At 38.9% G+C, this 16,891-nt stretch overlaps 1 protein-coding gene across 1 annotated transcript; it reads left to right on the forward strand.

Moving 5' to 3' along the window:
* The first annotated feature begins 797 nt into the window (after window positions 1–797).
* LOC139148558 (sodium-dependent multivitamin transporter-like) lies at window positions 798–15,332 on the forward strand. The gene is made up of 16 exons (XM_070720044.1): window positions 798–892; window positions 5,011–5,175; window positions 5,582–5,801; window positions 7,837–7,954; window positions 8,289–8,356; window positions 9,192–9,346; window positions 9,840–10,067; window positions 10,641–10,726; window positions 11,291–11,338; window positions 11,470–11,531; window positions 11,806–11,894; window positions 12,379–12,521; window positions 13,109–13,262; window positions 13,867–13,972; window positions 14,567–14,706; window positions 15,106–15,332. Exons 2-16 carry the CDS (start codon window positions 5,051–5,053, stop codon window positions 15,218–15,220), a joined length of 1,857 nt encoding a protein of 618 aa, XP_070576145.1. The 5' UTR covers window positions 798–892; window positions 5,011–5,050; the 3' UTR covers window positions 15,221–15,332.
* The last annotated feature ends 1,559 nt before the right edge of the window (window positions 15,333–16,891 follow it).

The raw sequence follows: 16,891 nt of genomic DNA on the forward strand, positions 1-16,891 counted from the left end.
TGCTGTTGCCTTCCGTTATTGCTGGCTGATAATTGTTGACTCCCCTGCCGAGCCGATGCCCGTTCGAAGTGTGAACTCGTTTGTCTAGTTTCACCCTAATCTGGTGTCAAACCCCCTTCCGAGTCCTCACCAAAGTTCAGATGGAGACTGGTAAAATTGCTCCTTTAGTCACCGACGACTAATCCAAAATCGAGTACGTGTTTTACATGTATTTGCTTACAGGTTGCCGATCTCCAGGTCTGACTTTTCCAAGTCGATCTGTCAGTAGCTACGTCTTCATAGATAGTCAATGTGCACTTTCTAATCAATTCTGCAAAATATCGTTCAGAATATTGTGCCCATCACTATTTGGCTTGTTTTCTAAGCGTACACCCTCATGTAGTTGTACGTTCCAAGATGTTCCCATCCACGAAAGCCATGGTGAACCATGAAGAATAGCTCTCCATACCTCAATGACAGCCTGAGGCCTCTTCACGCAATATGCATATAATTCCGTGCTTGCACCTTAATTCTCTGTGTCAACTGTACAGAGGGCCAGCTCCGCTAAGTCTCACAAAGTCACAACATTTTCTCAATAGTTTTAATCACTCTGCATTCACATTGCCGTGATATGGAGTTTCATGTCTCCCTTGTTTCAATTTTACGAATGCTTTTGGTTTTTTTGTTTGTTTTTATTGTGGTTGTGTGTATTCTGCTCCAAGCTGAGATGGTGCACTTTGATATATTACTAAATAATTAAATTGACCCTTGCCATGAAAGAATGCTATTGGTGTGGGAGATGACAGCCAAGCATTGTAGGACGTGCATACTTGAAGAAGGGACGTAACCAATGCATAGTTTTGCAAAGCTGTCGTGGCAAGGAAAAAATACTGAAGTTGCTGTTGGTCGAGAGGTGAGTGTTACATACCGCATTTCAGTATAGCAGACGTGATTCTAGAAAGCTTACCACAGTAAGAATACATGTGAAATCAAGATGTAGTTTTGACTACCAGAATCCCTTTTTACACGATTTGCAACTTCATAACTAATTTGGGTCACGAGAGGTTTGAAGTCACCAAAGAATTAAAAACTTTAGAAGGGACTGTTCGCTTTCCTTATAGTGTTCACTTCCGAACCATGCATGCAATCACATCAAACAGTTGAACAATAGGTGCTAAAAGGTTTTACAGTTACTCAAGGAAAACATAAAATGCAGCCAAATCTTGATTTAGTGAGAACTGTTTTCAAACGACCATGAAACGACCAAACGTCACGTGACATACTTAAGTTGTAAAGTATGTCGTATGATGTCAACCGGTTGATTAGATTCTCTGATAAGGTTAAGACGCAAGGTCGTTATAGGCAGCTTAGCTGCTAACATAAGTGTGTTGCCAAGAAGGTAAGGAGGTGTACTGAGGTAAAATGCGGGACAGATATTTTCACTCTCAAACTTTACCAATTCTTCTCTGATCTACCGCTTGTGGGGGTTCATTTTAAAGCTCTTGGTGTAAGAAAAATTTTCCATGTCTTTGTTTTCGGAAAATCGAAATTTTTTATTTTTCTCAATAGAAGTAACACAGGGATGGCGGTCATTTTGAATTTCAAGTATCTGTAAAGCAATGGGTAATTTGTTTCTATAGTACCAAAATTTGCGCAGTGACCCCGATTTCTTTCTTTGAATGGTTGAAAGATTCCTTGGGGAAAATTTGAGCGAAAGCTTAAGCCTTTTACTTTCGAGACGCGTACAACCTTAACAGTTCCATTTTTATCATCAGTCATCAAGGGAAAATTATTTAGGAGGTAGAGATTTTCATCGAGGACAAAGCATCCTCTACCTTGAATGTGCGACAAGAGGTTGAGATGGGAACTTTAAGGGAAAAGGGGAGAGAAGGCTGTTGGTAGCGAGAAATCGACATACTTGAGCTCGAAATTGTTTGTTAAGTACATGTATGGCGTATATAAGCGTCAAATATTTACTCTAGATCTTTCTCTGAAGATTGGATGGGGTGATCATCGATAACAGTGGCCTTGCACTACATTCACGTTGCAGAATACCTGTCCGGACTAAACTTAGACATTTCGTCGATACAACCTACAGTATAAATTTTAATACAAGTACATGAATGAATGTCATTATGCTCTCTGTGTGCCAGCATATAGACCGAATAGAATGATGATGTTCAGTAAAAACACCTATAGTTATGTACGTGACCCCCACAACTTGGGCAAATAAATAAATTTGATGTAAGGGTTTTTTGGAACTCGACGCTTTGAATTACCATCTTCAATACTTGACAGGAGCTCACTCGTTGTTTTTTTCTGAATTATATATTCATTCTTCATTTGAAATTTGACTTTATTGAGTGTTTATCCATACTAAGGAAAGTTTAAGCAAAATCTGAAATAAGTATAGTAACCTATATTGCATTTTAATCTCGTGAAATTTGCTTGCCTACAAGGTATCGGGACGCAGTAGCCACTTTGCAGGGGTCAAGCTGTTATTGCACGCATGCGCCGATGTAATTCACCCTATAAGAATTGTTTGAATCCCTTATTTTTCATACGTTACGACGGGTTGTTTTCGCTTAAGCTTGAATATTATCGGAAAATGCCTATCATGATCAGAGAGCAAAACTGACCCGAATTCAGCATTTTGGGGGTTTACTAATACCTTATGAGCAGATGAGGTATGAGTGCCTATTTCACATTAACGGGCACATGCGATAACCTGTATTCTGAAACGGCCATCAGCATGATTAACAGTACACAATATATTATTCATATATACAGTAGGAGTTGTCCCGCCACTTCTGGTCGTAGATGGCATGCATTATGATCACTTTCGTGTCGTCTATTTTGATTTAAAAGTATCGGTAAATATTTGATAATTTGTTTATCTTGCACCAAATCTTGTTTCCAAATTTTGCATTATGATTTTATTATTCAGTTGATTTCGAAATAGACTGAAAGAGATCCATCGTTCGAGGACGTTCTCTGCGCTCCCCTCCTGGAAAAGGGGGGGGGGGGGGGGTGCGTAGAAGGGGAGAGTAGAGAGCGCCCTCGAGCGACGGATCATTCAGTCTACTTTCGGCAAAATTTTAAGTATTTCAATTTAAGGCACGAATTACCTCAAGGTAGTACGCACGTGACCTTCAGGACAGATATTCGGGCTCTCAATTTTCCCAATACTTTTCTGGTCTACCGTGTTTCGGGACCATTTTCACAGTCTATATTTTGAAAAAAGAAAATTTTATTGTTAGAATTTACATTGATAGAGTTAACACAAGGTTGGCGGTCATTTTGAGCTTCAAATATAGTATAAATGTCAGGCAGTTTATTTCTCTAGTACCCTGATTTTTATTCTTGATTTGGTCAGAGAGTGGAGAGAAAATGTTGAAAGTTTCACCAAGGACAGAGGGTAAACGTAAGGGAAGGTGGCTCCACACATAGGCTATTAAATTATGTTAAGAGTTGTATGTTTACTCTTCTGTGGTATGGTCTGGTTGTGTATTAGTTCAGTGATTATTTTTGTAAAGTATATTCATGTTGTATATTGTGTTACGTGTCGGCTACTTGGTGTTAGGAATTTCAACTTGAAGCAGCCATGGCGAGACGAAACCGAATTGTGATCCTTTGACGCTTTTGTTTCGGAGCCCTGAGTGCTTCCTTTATTAGTAGCTTCGGAATTTATGTCTTTGTTCATGTTTGATTGTTTTGCTCTTCTTACAGTGTTGATAGAATGTCTGTATTTAGATTTGTGAAGGTTTATGTGGAAGCCATATTAATTGCATTGCTGTTCGTTTGTTTGTTCAGTCTTGCCTTCAGTAACGTGCCTTTTATGTTTTTGTTTTCGTTTCTTCTCATCGATTGCGATATCCAATCGTAGAATTCGTGCTTTTGATCAAGATATGTTGATCGCACTTGTGTAACTCGGGATTATTTAACGCCATGGCCGCCATATTGCTACACCTTGGATAGATTAAGGAAAGTTTGCGTAAAAGTTTATGATGACGTTGCACGTCACCGACACACTTTTTTTTCGAAGCAATATTTCTTATCGGAGACACTAATTTTCAAAAATCAGAGATGTACTGTAGCAATAGTTTACTCGAAGAATGAAAGGAAAACTGGCCTTGAAAATAAAATAAAAAGACCATTAATTAATTTTAAAGGAGTGCATATTTGGAGTAGAAAACCTAAATGTTGGTATCAATGATAAAGATAAATTTACGTCAAAAACTTGATACTACTTTATGGAATTTAATATCCCATATAAAACTAGAATATAAATGTATGTAGAAAAAAATGACAACTTCGTTTCACATTTAATAAATCCTCATTCTGAAATGCCAAGGTTTGGAAGGATTGACATTCAAACAAAATGCTTAAAATCATGATCGGCAAAACTGAAACTATTATTGAAATTGTAAAAACTTCGTTGCCAAACTAAATTGTAGTTTTGTTATACAGTATTTTAAGAAAGTAATGTGAAAATTTCACAAAATTTGACGGACCCAGCCAGAGTGGAGTTAATTTTTATTGGAAATGTTGAAAACGACGGAAAAAAGAAGCTAGGATCATAAATCGGGGCCCCAATATATAGTGATGCAGATTTTCGAAAATATCTGTCATGCATTTTCGTACAAAATCTGATTTCCTTTCTTTGTAAAACTAAATTTGTTATGAATCAATGTGATATATTTTAAGGAACTATGCATGCCTTTCTTTAAGATTCCATAATAATATCGGTTTAACGAAACTCAAATTTTACTCAAATCTATACCAAAGTCGAATTTGAAAATGACGTAGTGTGAGTAAGTTCTGCACCCGGGGCAGCACTAGCGGAGAAATAGGTGTGTTGACGGAGAAGGGAAGGAAAGATGAGTTCTGGCCAGAGAGGGGCAGAGGTCGGTAAAATGGTGTAGTTACCTCAGAGAGATTCGTCATAGGAATGTTGCTCAGGTGTGAGGATCAGCGTTACAACACGGTAACTTCCTTCTCACATTTCTCTCACCGCGTCACTCTGAAAAGGCTGCGTAGATTGGGAACCCGCACTGTGCACTCAGCGACGATGTCTTCGGAAGCTTCTCCGTTCGGAGTCGTTGACTACGTGCTGTTTTCCGCCATGCTGGGCGTGTCCCTCGTGACGGGGATCTATCACGGTGTCAAAAGCGGGCAAAGAACCGGCACAACAGAGTGAGTACATTTATTCATCATAGAAAAGGAAAGTGACTCGATATTGTTTTAGCAGCTGGGAACTTTTATTAAACCTGCCGTCCTGATTGCTCATGTTCTTGCGGTACCATATTATTTATCGACACATCTCCTTGATACGTAACGATCGATAAGCCTCGCTAAGAGCTAATTAATGCAGATTGAAGACACAGGTTTAAATAAGTACTGAAATAAAAATTCGTATTGAAATAACCATGGCTTCAAGCTTTCGCAGAAGTAGAAATGATCGATCTATATAATGAACACAAAAAAGCTAAACATTATTGTCCAATCACGGCAGTACCCACAGCATACAATCTTATCGTAGATTTCAAAAGTGACGACTTGAGTTCTCAACATCTCTCTTCATCCTCGTTCGCATGCCTAGATTCCTAGTCGCCGACAAATCCATGAACTGTCTACCCGTTGCCGTGTCCCTCTTAGTCTCATTTCTTTCGGCGCTGACCATATTAGGATTTTCTGGAGAAATCTTCGTCTACGACGCCACATACTCATGTATTGCTTTGTCTTACGTATGGATGATGCCCACGGCAACCTTTCTCTTCGTTCCGGTTTTCCACGGTCTCAATTTAATCAGCGCATATGAGGTGAGTAAAGAGTAATTTTATTTATTTATTTATTTATTTATTTATTTATTTATTTATTTACAGTATTAATGAGCGTCCGAGCTACTCAACATCACTTTCACAGTGTGTTACATCATTTCACTTAAGGTAATACAGTAGAATACGCCTGGCAGATATTCGAACTCTCAAACTTTGGCAATTATTCTCTTCTCGCCTACCACTTGTGAGGGCTCCGAGTCATTTTGGAGTTTATCGAGTAAACAAAGTTTTCATCGGCTTGGTTTTGTGAAAAATTTGAATTCCCCCCCCCCCCCACCCCTAGAAACAGCACAGGCCATTTTGAATTTCAAATGTCGGTAAATGTTGGGTAATTTGCTTCTCAAGTATCAGAATGTACACGATGATGTTATCACTGATTGTAATACTGGTTGTAGCCGGTCTTAGGAAGTCCACCCACGGCTCAGAGAGGCGTATCGGAATCTTGGACAGAGTAGGGATTCTCAAAGTATGTGATCAATGGACTTGAATTCACTACTGAAGTGCAAGGTTACACATCAGAAATACCCAGCTGAGGATAGTCTGTGTTCCCGTCTTTTTAAAAGGAATTGATACATTGTATGCAGATTGATTTGAAAAACCTTCAAATCACTAAAGAACTACTGAATTAAATCATTTTATGTCGCCTTTACAAAATATACCCCAGTCGATTCTTTTTTGCAGATTTTTGCTAAAATTTTGATAAAAAACTGCATTGCCAGTCAATGAAATATGATGTCCATTTTAAAATTATCAAAGAAATTGCAGGAAACTTCATAAAAATGGTAAAATAATGCATAAAATTTTGATTGGAAACAGTATATATAGCTCTCAAAGGGTTAAGGTAGAACGCCCCCCGGGACAGAAATTCGGACTCTCAACTTTGTTCAATTCTTTTCTGATCTACCACTAGTGGGGTTCATTTTAAAGGTCTCCGATGAAAAAAACCTTTCACAGTCTTTAAATAGTTTTTTTTTCGAAATTCGAAAATCTTTCTTTTCTCCATGGAGTAAACACAAGGATGACGACCATTTTTGTAAATCTTGCGTAATTTGTTTCCCTAGTACCAAATTTTGCACGGTGACTCCAGATTTTTATTCTGATTCTAAAAGAGAATGGTTGAAATATTCCTTGAGGAAAGTTTAAGCAAAAGTGTAAGTCTTTCACTTTCGAGGCGCATACTATATACCTTACGTTAATTTTCTCTCATTGGGCATCAAATATATGCAATTTACATAATCTGCATCTATTACACAATTATTAAATAAACTTCCTGATGTTAATGATGCAAACACAATCAATGTCCTGAGAACGAAACTCAAGGTGAAGGCAAATTTGTATCGTTCTTTGACCTTTATGTAGACTTCGGGATTACAAAATAATACTCTCGGCAAAGGAAAATTTAGTCTATAACTGACACGCGATTTTTATTCTAGACTTTTAACTACAATTGTTGAAAGTTTCCTTGACGACAGTCTTAGCCAAGTTTAAGTCTTTCAATTTCGAGGCACGAACTACCCTCAAGGAAACAGAATTAAAGGCAGGGGAAGCCTATTTTCCCCTATCTCACTGGAACGCACCTCGGGGACAGACATTCGGACTCTCAAACTTTTACAGTTCTCTTCTGATATACCACATGTGGGGGTTCATTTTAAAGCTCTTGGTGAAAGAAAACTTTGACCGGCTTAGTTTTTCGAAATTCGAAAATTTTTTATTTTCAATTTCTCCATACAGTTAACACAGGGATGGCGGCCATTTTGAAGTTCTAATATCGGTAAATCTTGGGTAATTTGTTTCTCTAGTATCAAAATTTGCAAGGTGACCCCCCTATTTTTATTCTTGATTTTGAAAGAGAATGATTGAAAGATTCCTTGAGGAAAGTTAGAGCGAAAGTTTAAGTCTTTCACTTTCGAGGCGCATACTACAGGTTGTCTGCTTTCTCCAAGATCTGGCCTTGGAGATAATCTGGTAAAAATCATGCACTGGGGCTCATTCTACAGACGATGTCACTTTTTTACAGTACTTCGGTCTGAGATTTAACTACGCCGTTCGAATCACAGCGGCCCTGCTGTTCGCACTGCAGACAATCTTTTACATCGCCGTTACCATGATCGGGCCCGCACTGGCAGTGGAAGCAGGTGAGACGTCCGTTCAAATAGTAGCGATCAATAAAATGGTGATATTTTCATATAAAAATTTGTTTATGTTGATAATGATACCAATTTCCGGTTGAGATGATGATGATGATGGTGGTGGTGATGATGATGATGATGATGATGATGATGATGATGATGATGATTATGGTGGTGGTGGTGGTGGTGGTGGAGATAATGATGATGTTGACGACGACAAAGTAGTGCAGTCTGAGCAAAGTATAATTGCCTTGGACATTCCTGAAAAAGAACATTTAATGCAACTAGGCATTTATGTTGCTTCTCCTCTAATAAAAAAATTCCTCTCTTTGCCTGACAGTTATGAACGTAGATATATGGATCACGCTAGCCGTTACCGGAGCAGTCTGTGTGTTCTACACTGCAGTGGTGAGTTGTGTCAGTTTCTGCATTCTAGAATGATCATACACAAAGCGACAATCTTTTCTTGAGGTGTGTTCATGAGTGGACATATCATGACTGCTGCATCACGATGTCAGTCTGACCTGTAATCCAAGAACATCAACATTTCTTCAGCTTTCTTCACCATAACTCAAGGCAGGTATTCGGACTCTTAAACTTTTGCACAATATTCTCTTGGCCTACCATTTGTAGGGTCTATTTTGAAGCTTATGGAGTAAATAAACTTTCCACAGTCTTAGTTTGTGAAAAAAGGGTAATTTTATTTTCCCCCATAGAAATAAAGCAAAGGGATGGCCGCCATTTTAAATTTTGAATATACCTTATCGGTAACTACATGTATTTTGTAATTTGTTTCTCAAAATTTTGAAAGAGAATGGTCGAAGGATTGCATGGGGGAAGTTACAGCGATAGTTCAGTCTTCCATTTCGAGGCGCGAACAAACTTAAGCATCATTTGCATGTGACAGTAAAAGCGTATTCTTTTAATCATATGCAATTTTAACTTTTACTTTACTGTTATAGGCCAACAAATCATACACGAAACAGCAAGAATTAAGAACATGTTGGCCCATTCAAAGCTGAAGTACAATTCAACATCATCTTAGGGGGTATATTTGTATTTATTCACCATTAAGGGCATCCTCTGACTGGTACCGATTCATACCATCAGGACGGTGTGGTCCAGTGTACTTCAGGTGTACAATTCTATGATAGTAAAGCACCCTCTCGCAAACCTAAGATATCTTCACTTAATCTTCCAAGATTTGCCTGTAACAATAATCTGTAACATTTGCGCACCTCAGGGGGGAATGAAAGCGGTCATCTGGACAGATGTCTTCCAGTTTCTCGTCATCGTTGGGAGTTTGATCAGCGTAATTGTCCTGGGTACCATCGAGGCCGGCGGGCTGGAGAATGTTTGGCAAATCAGCAAACGAGATGGCAAACTGGATATTGTCACGTGATTTTGTTCATATTTTAAGGGTTTTTTAAAAGTATTTGGCTAAGTAAACTCATTCGAGGACAATTTTTAGACGTTTTGACGTCAGAATCTCCACATGAAATTATAATATGCGATATATATATGTAATATGTAATTATATATATATATATATAATATATATATATATATATATATATATATATATATATATATTATATATATATATATATATATATATATATATATATATATATATATATATATATATATATCTTATATTTCTTTCAAATAAATTGATGTTGATTTAACACATGTCAACTACAGCAGGTTCGGCGATTTAGGCTTCCAAACAGGTATGGCCGCCATACCTGTGTTAACTCCGAGGAGGAAAAAATAAACTTTTTCAATGTTCGATAAACTAAGACCGTGAAATATTTTCTGACCTGAAGAATTTGAAAATGAGCCCTCACAAGTGGTAGACCAGCTAACAACTTTGCAAACAAATCGAATATTTGCCCCCGTGGGGCATTCTACGGTGCAGTCATAGAATCATCGATAGTAACCATTCCTTGCTTTTATCTCTCTGCTCGTGTTTTTTCCAGGTTTCCATTGGATTTAACTCGGCGAACAACGATGTTAAGTGTGATCTTTGGTGGAGGGATGAACATCTTCCCTTTTTCATCAGCCAAACCGCTGTGCAGAGATACATGTCGGCTAAATCTCTAAAACAAGCACAGGCGTAAGCACTATATAAGATTTTTGCCGTGAGGAACTTATTGCGCCCTCTATGTGGGATTTGAAAGATCAACATTAGGTACACGGTGTGTGTTCAGCCAAGAGTAGCCCAGCCAAGAGTAGCATGGCGTGCTCTGTGGAGTGAGCGTTAAGGCAGTATGCGCCTCGAAAATTGAAAGACATAAACTTTCCTCAACACAACGATCAGCTATTCTCTTACCAAGTAAAGATGAAGAAACAGATATCACTGTGCCAAAGTTGGTACTGGAGAAACAAATTATTTCCGATATTTGAAATTCAAAATGGCCGTCGGTCCTTTTGTTTACTCTGAGACTCGGGGAAAATAAAATTTTAGATTTTTGGGAAACCAGGACGATGAAAATATTTCTTACACCAAGAGTTTTATAATGAGTCCCCACAAGTGGTAGACCAAAATACTAGAGCTCTATTTCTGAAACGACTCTAACTCCAAGAAGCAATTTTACGACGTCACGTTTCGTATATTTCGAATGGTTGAAAATAAAGTTAATGCAATACGAATGTCTAAAAGAAATGTACTTCTGGTCATTACTCACAGATCTGCGATGCTAATTGTGCCCTTTCAGTTCGTCGTCCTGCCGACTGTATTCCTTTCGGGCTTGGTGATGTATGCTTACTATAATGGTAAGATCTCCGCACAAAACTTAATGGATTTCAAATCTATGGTGAGGGGTTCAAACGATAAAGGAGCTAACGTAAGCATTAGCAGGGTTAAGGAACAAATGTCTAAACAGAGAGACCTTAAAGATGTCTTCGCGGTAGGGTGAAAGTTCAAATGTCAAGGCAGGATGCGGTTTCGAACGTCAAAGTCGGCCGGGGAAAGGGAGACATGACAACACGTGGTGACGATTCAGACGTCACAACGGCAGGGCAGTGATCAAGGTGCAAATGTCAATGCAGAGTGAGGCTTCGAACATCAAAGCCATTTGCACATCTTCCCAAGGTGCACAAAAGTACATATTGAATATGCAGTAGCAAATTTAATAACACTTTTGACTTCGAGTCCCTGTCTAGCTACTGTAAGATTTTGAAAGAGTAAGTGAAGATAATCACAGTGAAAATTTATGATGGATATTTTACGAAGTGTGAGTGTATTGCTGACGGGACACACACCAGTCTGAATTCTATTCAGTTTCTCATATTCTTCGTCATTTATTCATTTAGTTATTCTCATTTTTCTGTTTCCAGATTACGTCATGCCCTTACAATCCGCTGTTAACGCAACATTTCCACCGGGTTAGTAAACTGTCGTTGTTCATGTTTCTTAAGACCGCTTGAACTTTAAATCGAACGATTTATTTATTTCACCCTTTATTGTCATTCATCTGTCGTGTGAAATTTTCTTGATAAGTGTGCGTATATTGCAGAACTCCACGCTGTTGAGGGCGCTAATCCGAAGTACACGCCGGACTACACTGCTGCTGAGCAAGTAAGTTATGATTATAATCAGATTTGTGTACGTCAGTGAAACAAAACAGTTCAAAAGAGGTTTCCTTAAGTCTGTCACGTCTTTTTCAATCATGGTCTTTTACATTGGTGAATATCAGCGGCAATGATGTTTTACAATGACAATGATATTACAGTGTATGGTAAATCACGGAGGTACAGTGAGAACTGCCTTCCGACTCAGTCTCTCTCACGGTCTCGAAGTTCGCCAGCATAGACACATAAGAATAACCACTTGGTCCTTCTTTGAATCGTAGATGCTGGTCTATTTTGTAAATACGCTGTTCGGATCGATACCCGGTGTACAAGGCCTCTTCGTATCTGCACTTTTTGCAGGTACTCTCAGGTAATGAACACCAAAACACTTAATCGTAACATTTTTTGTGAAAATCGCGCTTTCTCTTTCACAGCAGAAACCCTTAGCGCTACTGCGTGTAAGGTAGAATACACATATCCGGAAAGATATAATTCTATCTCTCAAACTTTTACAATTCTTTTCTGGTCTACTACTTGTGGGGACTCATTTTAAAGCTCTTTGCGTAGGAAAAATGTTCGCCGCCTTAGCTTTTCAAAAAAAAAAAGATGAAATATTTTTCCCTAAAGAGTACTAACACATAGACACTATTTTGAATTTCAAATATTGATAAGTGTTAGGTAACTATCACCAAACATTATTGCACGGTGACCCCGACTTTTATTCATGTTTTGATAAGAAGATGATCAAAATTTTCATCGAGGAAAGTTTGAGCAAAAGTTTAAGTATTTCACTTTCGAGACGCAAACCACCTTAAAACAACACCATCTTAAAATGTCCGCCTTTTTATACTCAGTTCAATGTCATCCGGATTAAACGCTCTGATAGCAGTGACTTTGGAAGATGTTGTGAAACCGTGGCGACGATGGAGGGCAGCCAGAGCGCAGACAGCGATGTACGAAAATGACGTCTTTGATACCATAGTTGCGAAAGTTCTAAGTGAGTGTTTACCTTGAAGAAAGCTATTAAGTTAAAGGAACTTTGACTAAATGACGTTTCTGCAATGCAGCACTTCCATGGAAATTGTGAAAAAATATCGAACTCTCTTGTCCCTACGTTTGTGTGCTATATGTAAGTGCAAAACTCACATGCACAATATGATTCCCAACCGAGGAAATAACTTGAAGAATTGCGAATAAATTCTCTATTAGAATTTGACAAACAGATACAAAAAGTTTGACGTCGACATGAAATTTCTCCAATGGATTACACTGGTTCAGCAGAACGAACAAAGAGACATCCATATGGACCACAGGAATAGAACAAAATATGTTATTTCTCCTTCTCCAAGATGATTTAATCGTAAGATCTCAGTGCATGTTGTAGACCCTTTTCATAAGTCTAGCGCCCCCTTTGGCCACTGTAAATTTGAAGTCAAAGCGAGGCTATTGGGGGAAACCCTGGGCACCGGACCCCTCGGGTTTTCCCCAGTGGCCTCGCTTTGACTTCAAATTCACAGTGGCAACAGGAGGGCGCTAGACTTATGAAAAGGGTCTATTGATAGTTTCACCTGCCTCTATTTTCAGCCGTCGTGTATGGAATCATTGCCATCGGCCTTGCCTACATGGCGTCTTCTCTCGGCACGCTCGTTTCTCTGACCAACACAATATTCGGTACATCCGGGGGACCGATACTCGGGGGATTCGCCCTCGGGATGTTCTACAGGCGGGCAAACTCGTGGTAGGTCACTTCGTAGCCTTCAGTTCACTGAGTCTGTTATTTCAGTTACCTCTATACTTGTCTCCGTTTAAAATTGACATTCAACTTACTGTGACTCATGATGAAAAAGTCTAACGAAATACTTAAAGTCTCCGGATCAGCGGCGATGTTTTCTACATATTCGCCGAATTATATACAAATTCATATGTTGAAGATCCACATTATTAACGTAGGCGTTTTGGAATGTTCATCATAGAACATTATACATTGTAGTGACTGTAGCTGAGATTCCGCGGAATAAATTTACTTATTTCTTGGGTATAGCAGCAAAATAGTGATTTACTTTGTGGCATGATGATATATTGTCATTATCTACAATAATATAATTCAGTGTTATTAGCTACTTGAATTACTGTCTCCATGGCGATGTACATTTCCAATCATCACAACTTTTTATTAGGGATGTAATTTTTTGCATTTTTTTTATTTTGCAAGAAATGTCGCTGGTCTCAGATAGTGCTTATGGCATCTATGTACGTGTACAGATACTTCACATGAAAGCAATGAGGCAGGCCTAGGGACACTTGAAAAAAGCCTTAATATATTACTATTTTTGCTTTTGCAGGGGTACACTGATTGGGATCTTAGTTGGCTTTGGTCTCGGTGTCTGGGTCAGTGTTGGTGCGATAATTTATGCAGACAATTTGGATGACGTCATATCATTCTACAAGGTACTACAGAAGTTATCGGAAATCGCCGTTCAGGCGGCTGGGACTATCAAAAATTTACCTGGAAGAACTGAAAGTTTACTTGAATTTGCAACAATTATCGGCAATTTCCAGTTGGGCCAAGGCTGGCAGCCGTCTTCACAGCATTCACATACATATATAAATTGTACACTCTCTCAGTCCCACAGATCAGAATACGAAACCAGATCAAGTACATGATGATGTAGAATACCGTCACCGAGGCGCATGCGCATTAACTACAGTCAATTTTATCGTGTCTCAGACAAACTGAAAGTCGCTGATAAATTGCTGCAGTGCACGTGTCAGGTAGACATTCAGAATTCCAGTGAATTTCAAAACATCCCAATAGTCTAGATGGCAAATCGAGATGATTCCTGCTTCAGCAGTGGTAAACCATTGTAGTAATCATATCTTAAACGGCAAGATGCACGAATACCGTTGGGAAGTGAACTGACAGTACTTCTGAAAAAAGGATATTTTACAGGATTTTTGTTCCCCATTATATAAAATGTAACTTTTCAAAAGAAAAAATGTAACATTGCGTGATAACAAGGCGCTTTCCTGTCCGCCTTTCAGCTTTCCTTCATGTGGTACAGCACTTTCAGTTTTCTCTGCACCGTCGTCCTCAGTGTACTATGCAGTGAGTTGATCCGTTGCTTTGTCCCCAGCGAGAGACACAAGAAAATTGACCCTTTACTGCTGGGAATGTTTGTCAGGTGAGATACATTGTGACGCGTACTCGTGTTGAAGCACTACTGACACCTTGAAAACCACACAAACTCATGCGCGTCGTATGTACACATACGCGCGCCGCACGCACTGAACACACTGGGAGTGATTGAAGAGATGTTTTTAATTATTTTTGCTTAGTTTAACTCAACCTATATCCAAAATATACTTGCTACTGTAACATTTTTGTGGTTATCAAAGCCATTCGCCATAAATAATTCTAGTTCAACACTAGCCTTCAATGTCCCAGTCCAATATTGCTACCCTGCCCTGGAACCCTAAAATACGCCCTCTTTGTTCGCACACAATAAATCTATATCAAAAGGTCGCCAAAAGAACTGTCCCTCCCACCTAATCAAATTATCATCGCTTATATATCCATCTAGGCCGAGACAGGGAAACAAACTCCGTCATCTAAGTGAAACTAAGGATTTGAAGGAGGAAAAATTGTCGACGGACGGTGAAGGTGCGACTAACACGATTGGAACTGATTTGGGATAATTTGATGGTGAAGTAATGTCGATTTGAACTGCAACTGTAAGCGCGTCTGCTTTTCTTTTTACGTTACACACTTGTTTTTATGAGTAATTTGTAATATCGCAACATTCATTTATAGGGCACCTAACACTTTTGAGAAATTTGAAAAATATGAAAATCCAATTACCCCAAATTAATTCCAGTCGCGTTGACTGTAAAAAGGGGTACCAAAGGAGTGCTGAGGACGCAAGATGATGACATAGTCATGCTTGGGCACAGGCGGCCCAGACGCTATTAATAAGCTTATAATTGATTTTTTCTGTTTTCTCTATCAGTTCCTCTCCTTTTCTTCATGCTCTGACTGATCGTAGTAAATAAAATAAATGACTATATAGCCTCACCTAACCTCTTGACTCTTTATTTATTTTACACCCCATTACAAGGACGTCTATCTCTCATATATACACATCCTGTAATTAATTAGCCAACACAACTAATTATGCTAATCCGTGGACTTATCAGGGATTTTATGGGTTGGTTAACAGCACGAAAGATAGGACTAGTCTCGTTTTAAGGTGGGTTTACACGTGTATTTTTTTAAAGCTGAGGGGATCTGATTAGTCGCTCTGTAAATATTCCTTATCAGCGATCTAAGCTATCTCACGTTTACACGTCATACACAAGGTATGAATTTAGTTCGGGTCAAGCGCCCTCAGCCATATCTGGGGTAGAGAACAATCGCTTGCTTGCAATGGCGGACCCACACATCATGCAGCTGCTGTCTACGCTCTTTTTGTGTTCTGTCACAGTCGCTTGGTGGGCTATTCAGCTCTGAGACTATTCGCTAGTCCCAGAGCTGAATAGCCCACCAAGCGACTGTGGTTCTGTCAACCAATCGAGATGCCTTCGGCGAAGAAATTTACTAGGAGAGCATATTGTTGGCCTCGCCCCGTCTGATGTCGGTATCTATTTGATGTTAAGATCATACTCTTATACGGAAAATTGAGACAGTCAAAGTTCCGGCCAATGCGACACTAGTAACAACACTGGATGTAATTTCCATGTACACCAATACACCACACAATAATGAGGCTATTGAATCAGCCGGCAGAGCATTAAATCAGGAAAGATCATCAAACAATTACATAATCAAGTAACCAACAACGAAATACATGATAACTCTGCTAGAAATAATACTAATAAACAACACATTTGAATTCAACGATGAATTCTACGGAAATATGGGGATGCTCGATGGGGGTCGCCTTCTTCGCATTTCACGAGCCAGAAATGAGAATAATACAGAAACAAAAACAACAAATACCGTCCTGGCTGAGGTTCAGGGACGATGTTATTCTGATTTTCATCGGAACACAACACGAACTCAATGACTTCATATCAAACATCAACAAAATGCATCCTACTTTCAAATTTTCGTTTGAAAGCTCCTCTCAAGATTTAGAGCTGACTATCTACAAAGGTCGTCGATACAACAAAGAGAATATTCTCGATATCAAGACACACACAAAACCAACAGATACTTTCCAGTTCTTACAAAGAAACTCATGCCATCCGGCAGCAACATTCAAAGGTCTGATTAAAGGTGAAACATTACGTTACATCAGAACATGTAACAACGAAACCGATTTTATACAGAAAGTCAAACAATTTAGTGAAAAAAATTTAGTGAAAAAT

This window comes from Ptychodera flava, chromosome 13 (genome assembly GCF_041260155.1).
Source record: "Ptychodera flava strain L36383 chromosome 13, AS_Pfla_20210202, whole genome shotgun sequence".
Lineage (NCBI taxonomy): Eukaryota > Metazoa > Hemichordata > Enteropneusta > Ptychoderidae > Ptychodera > Ptychodera flava.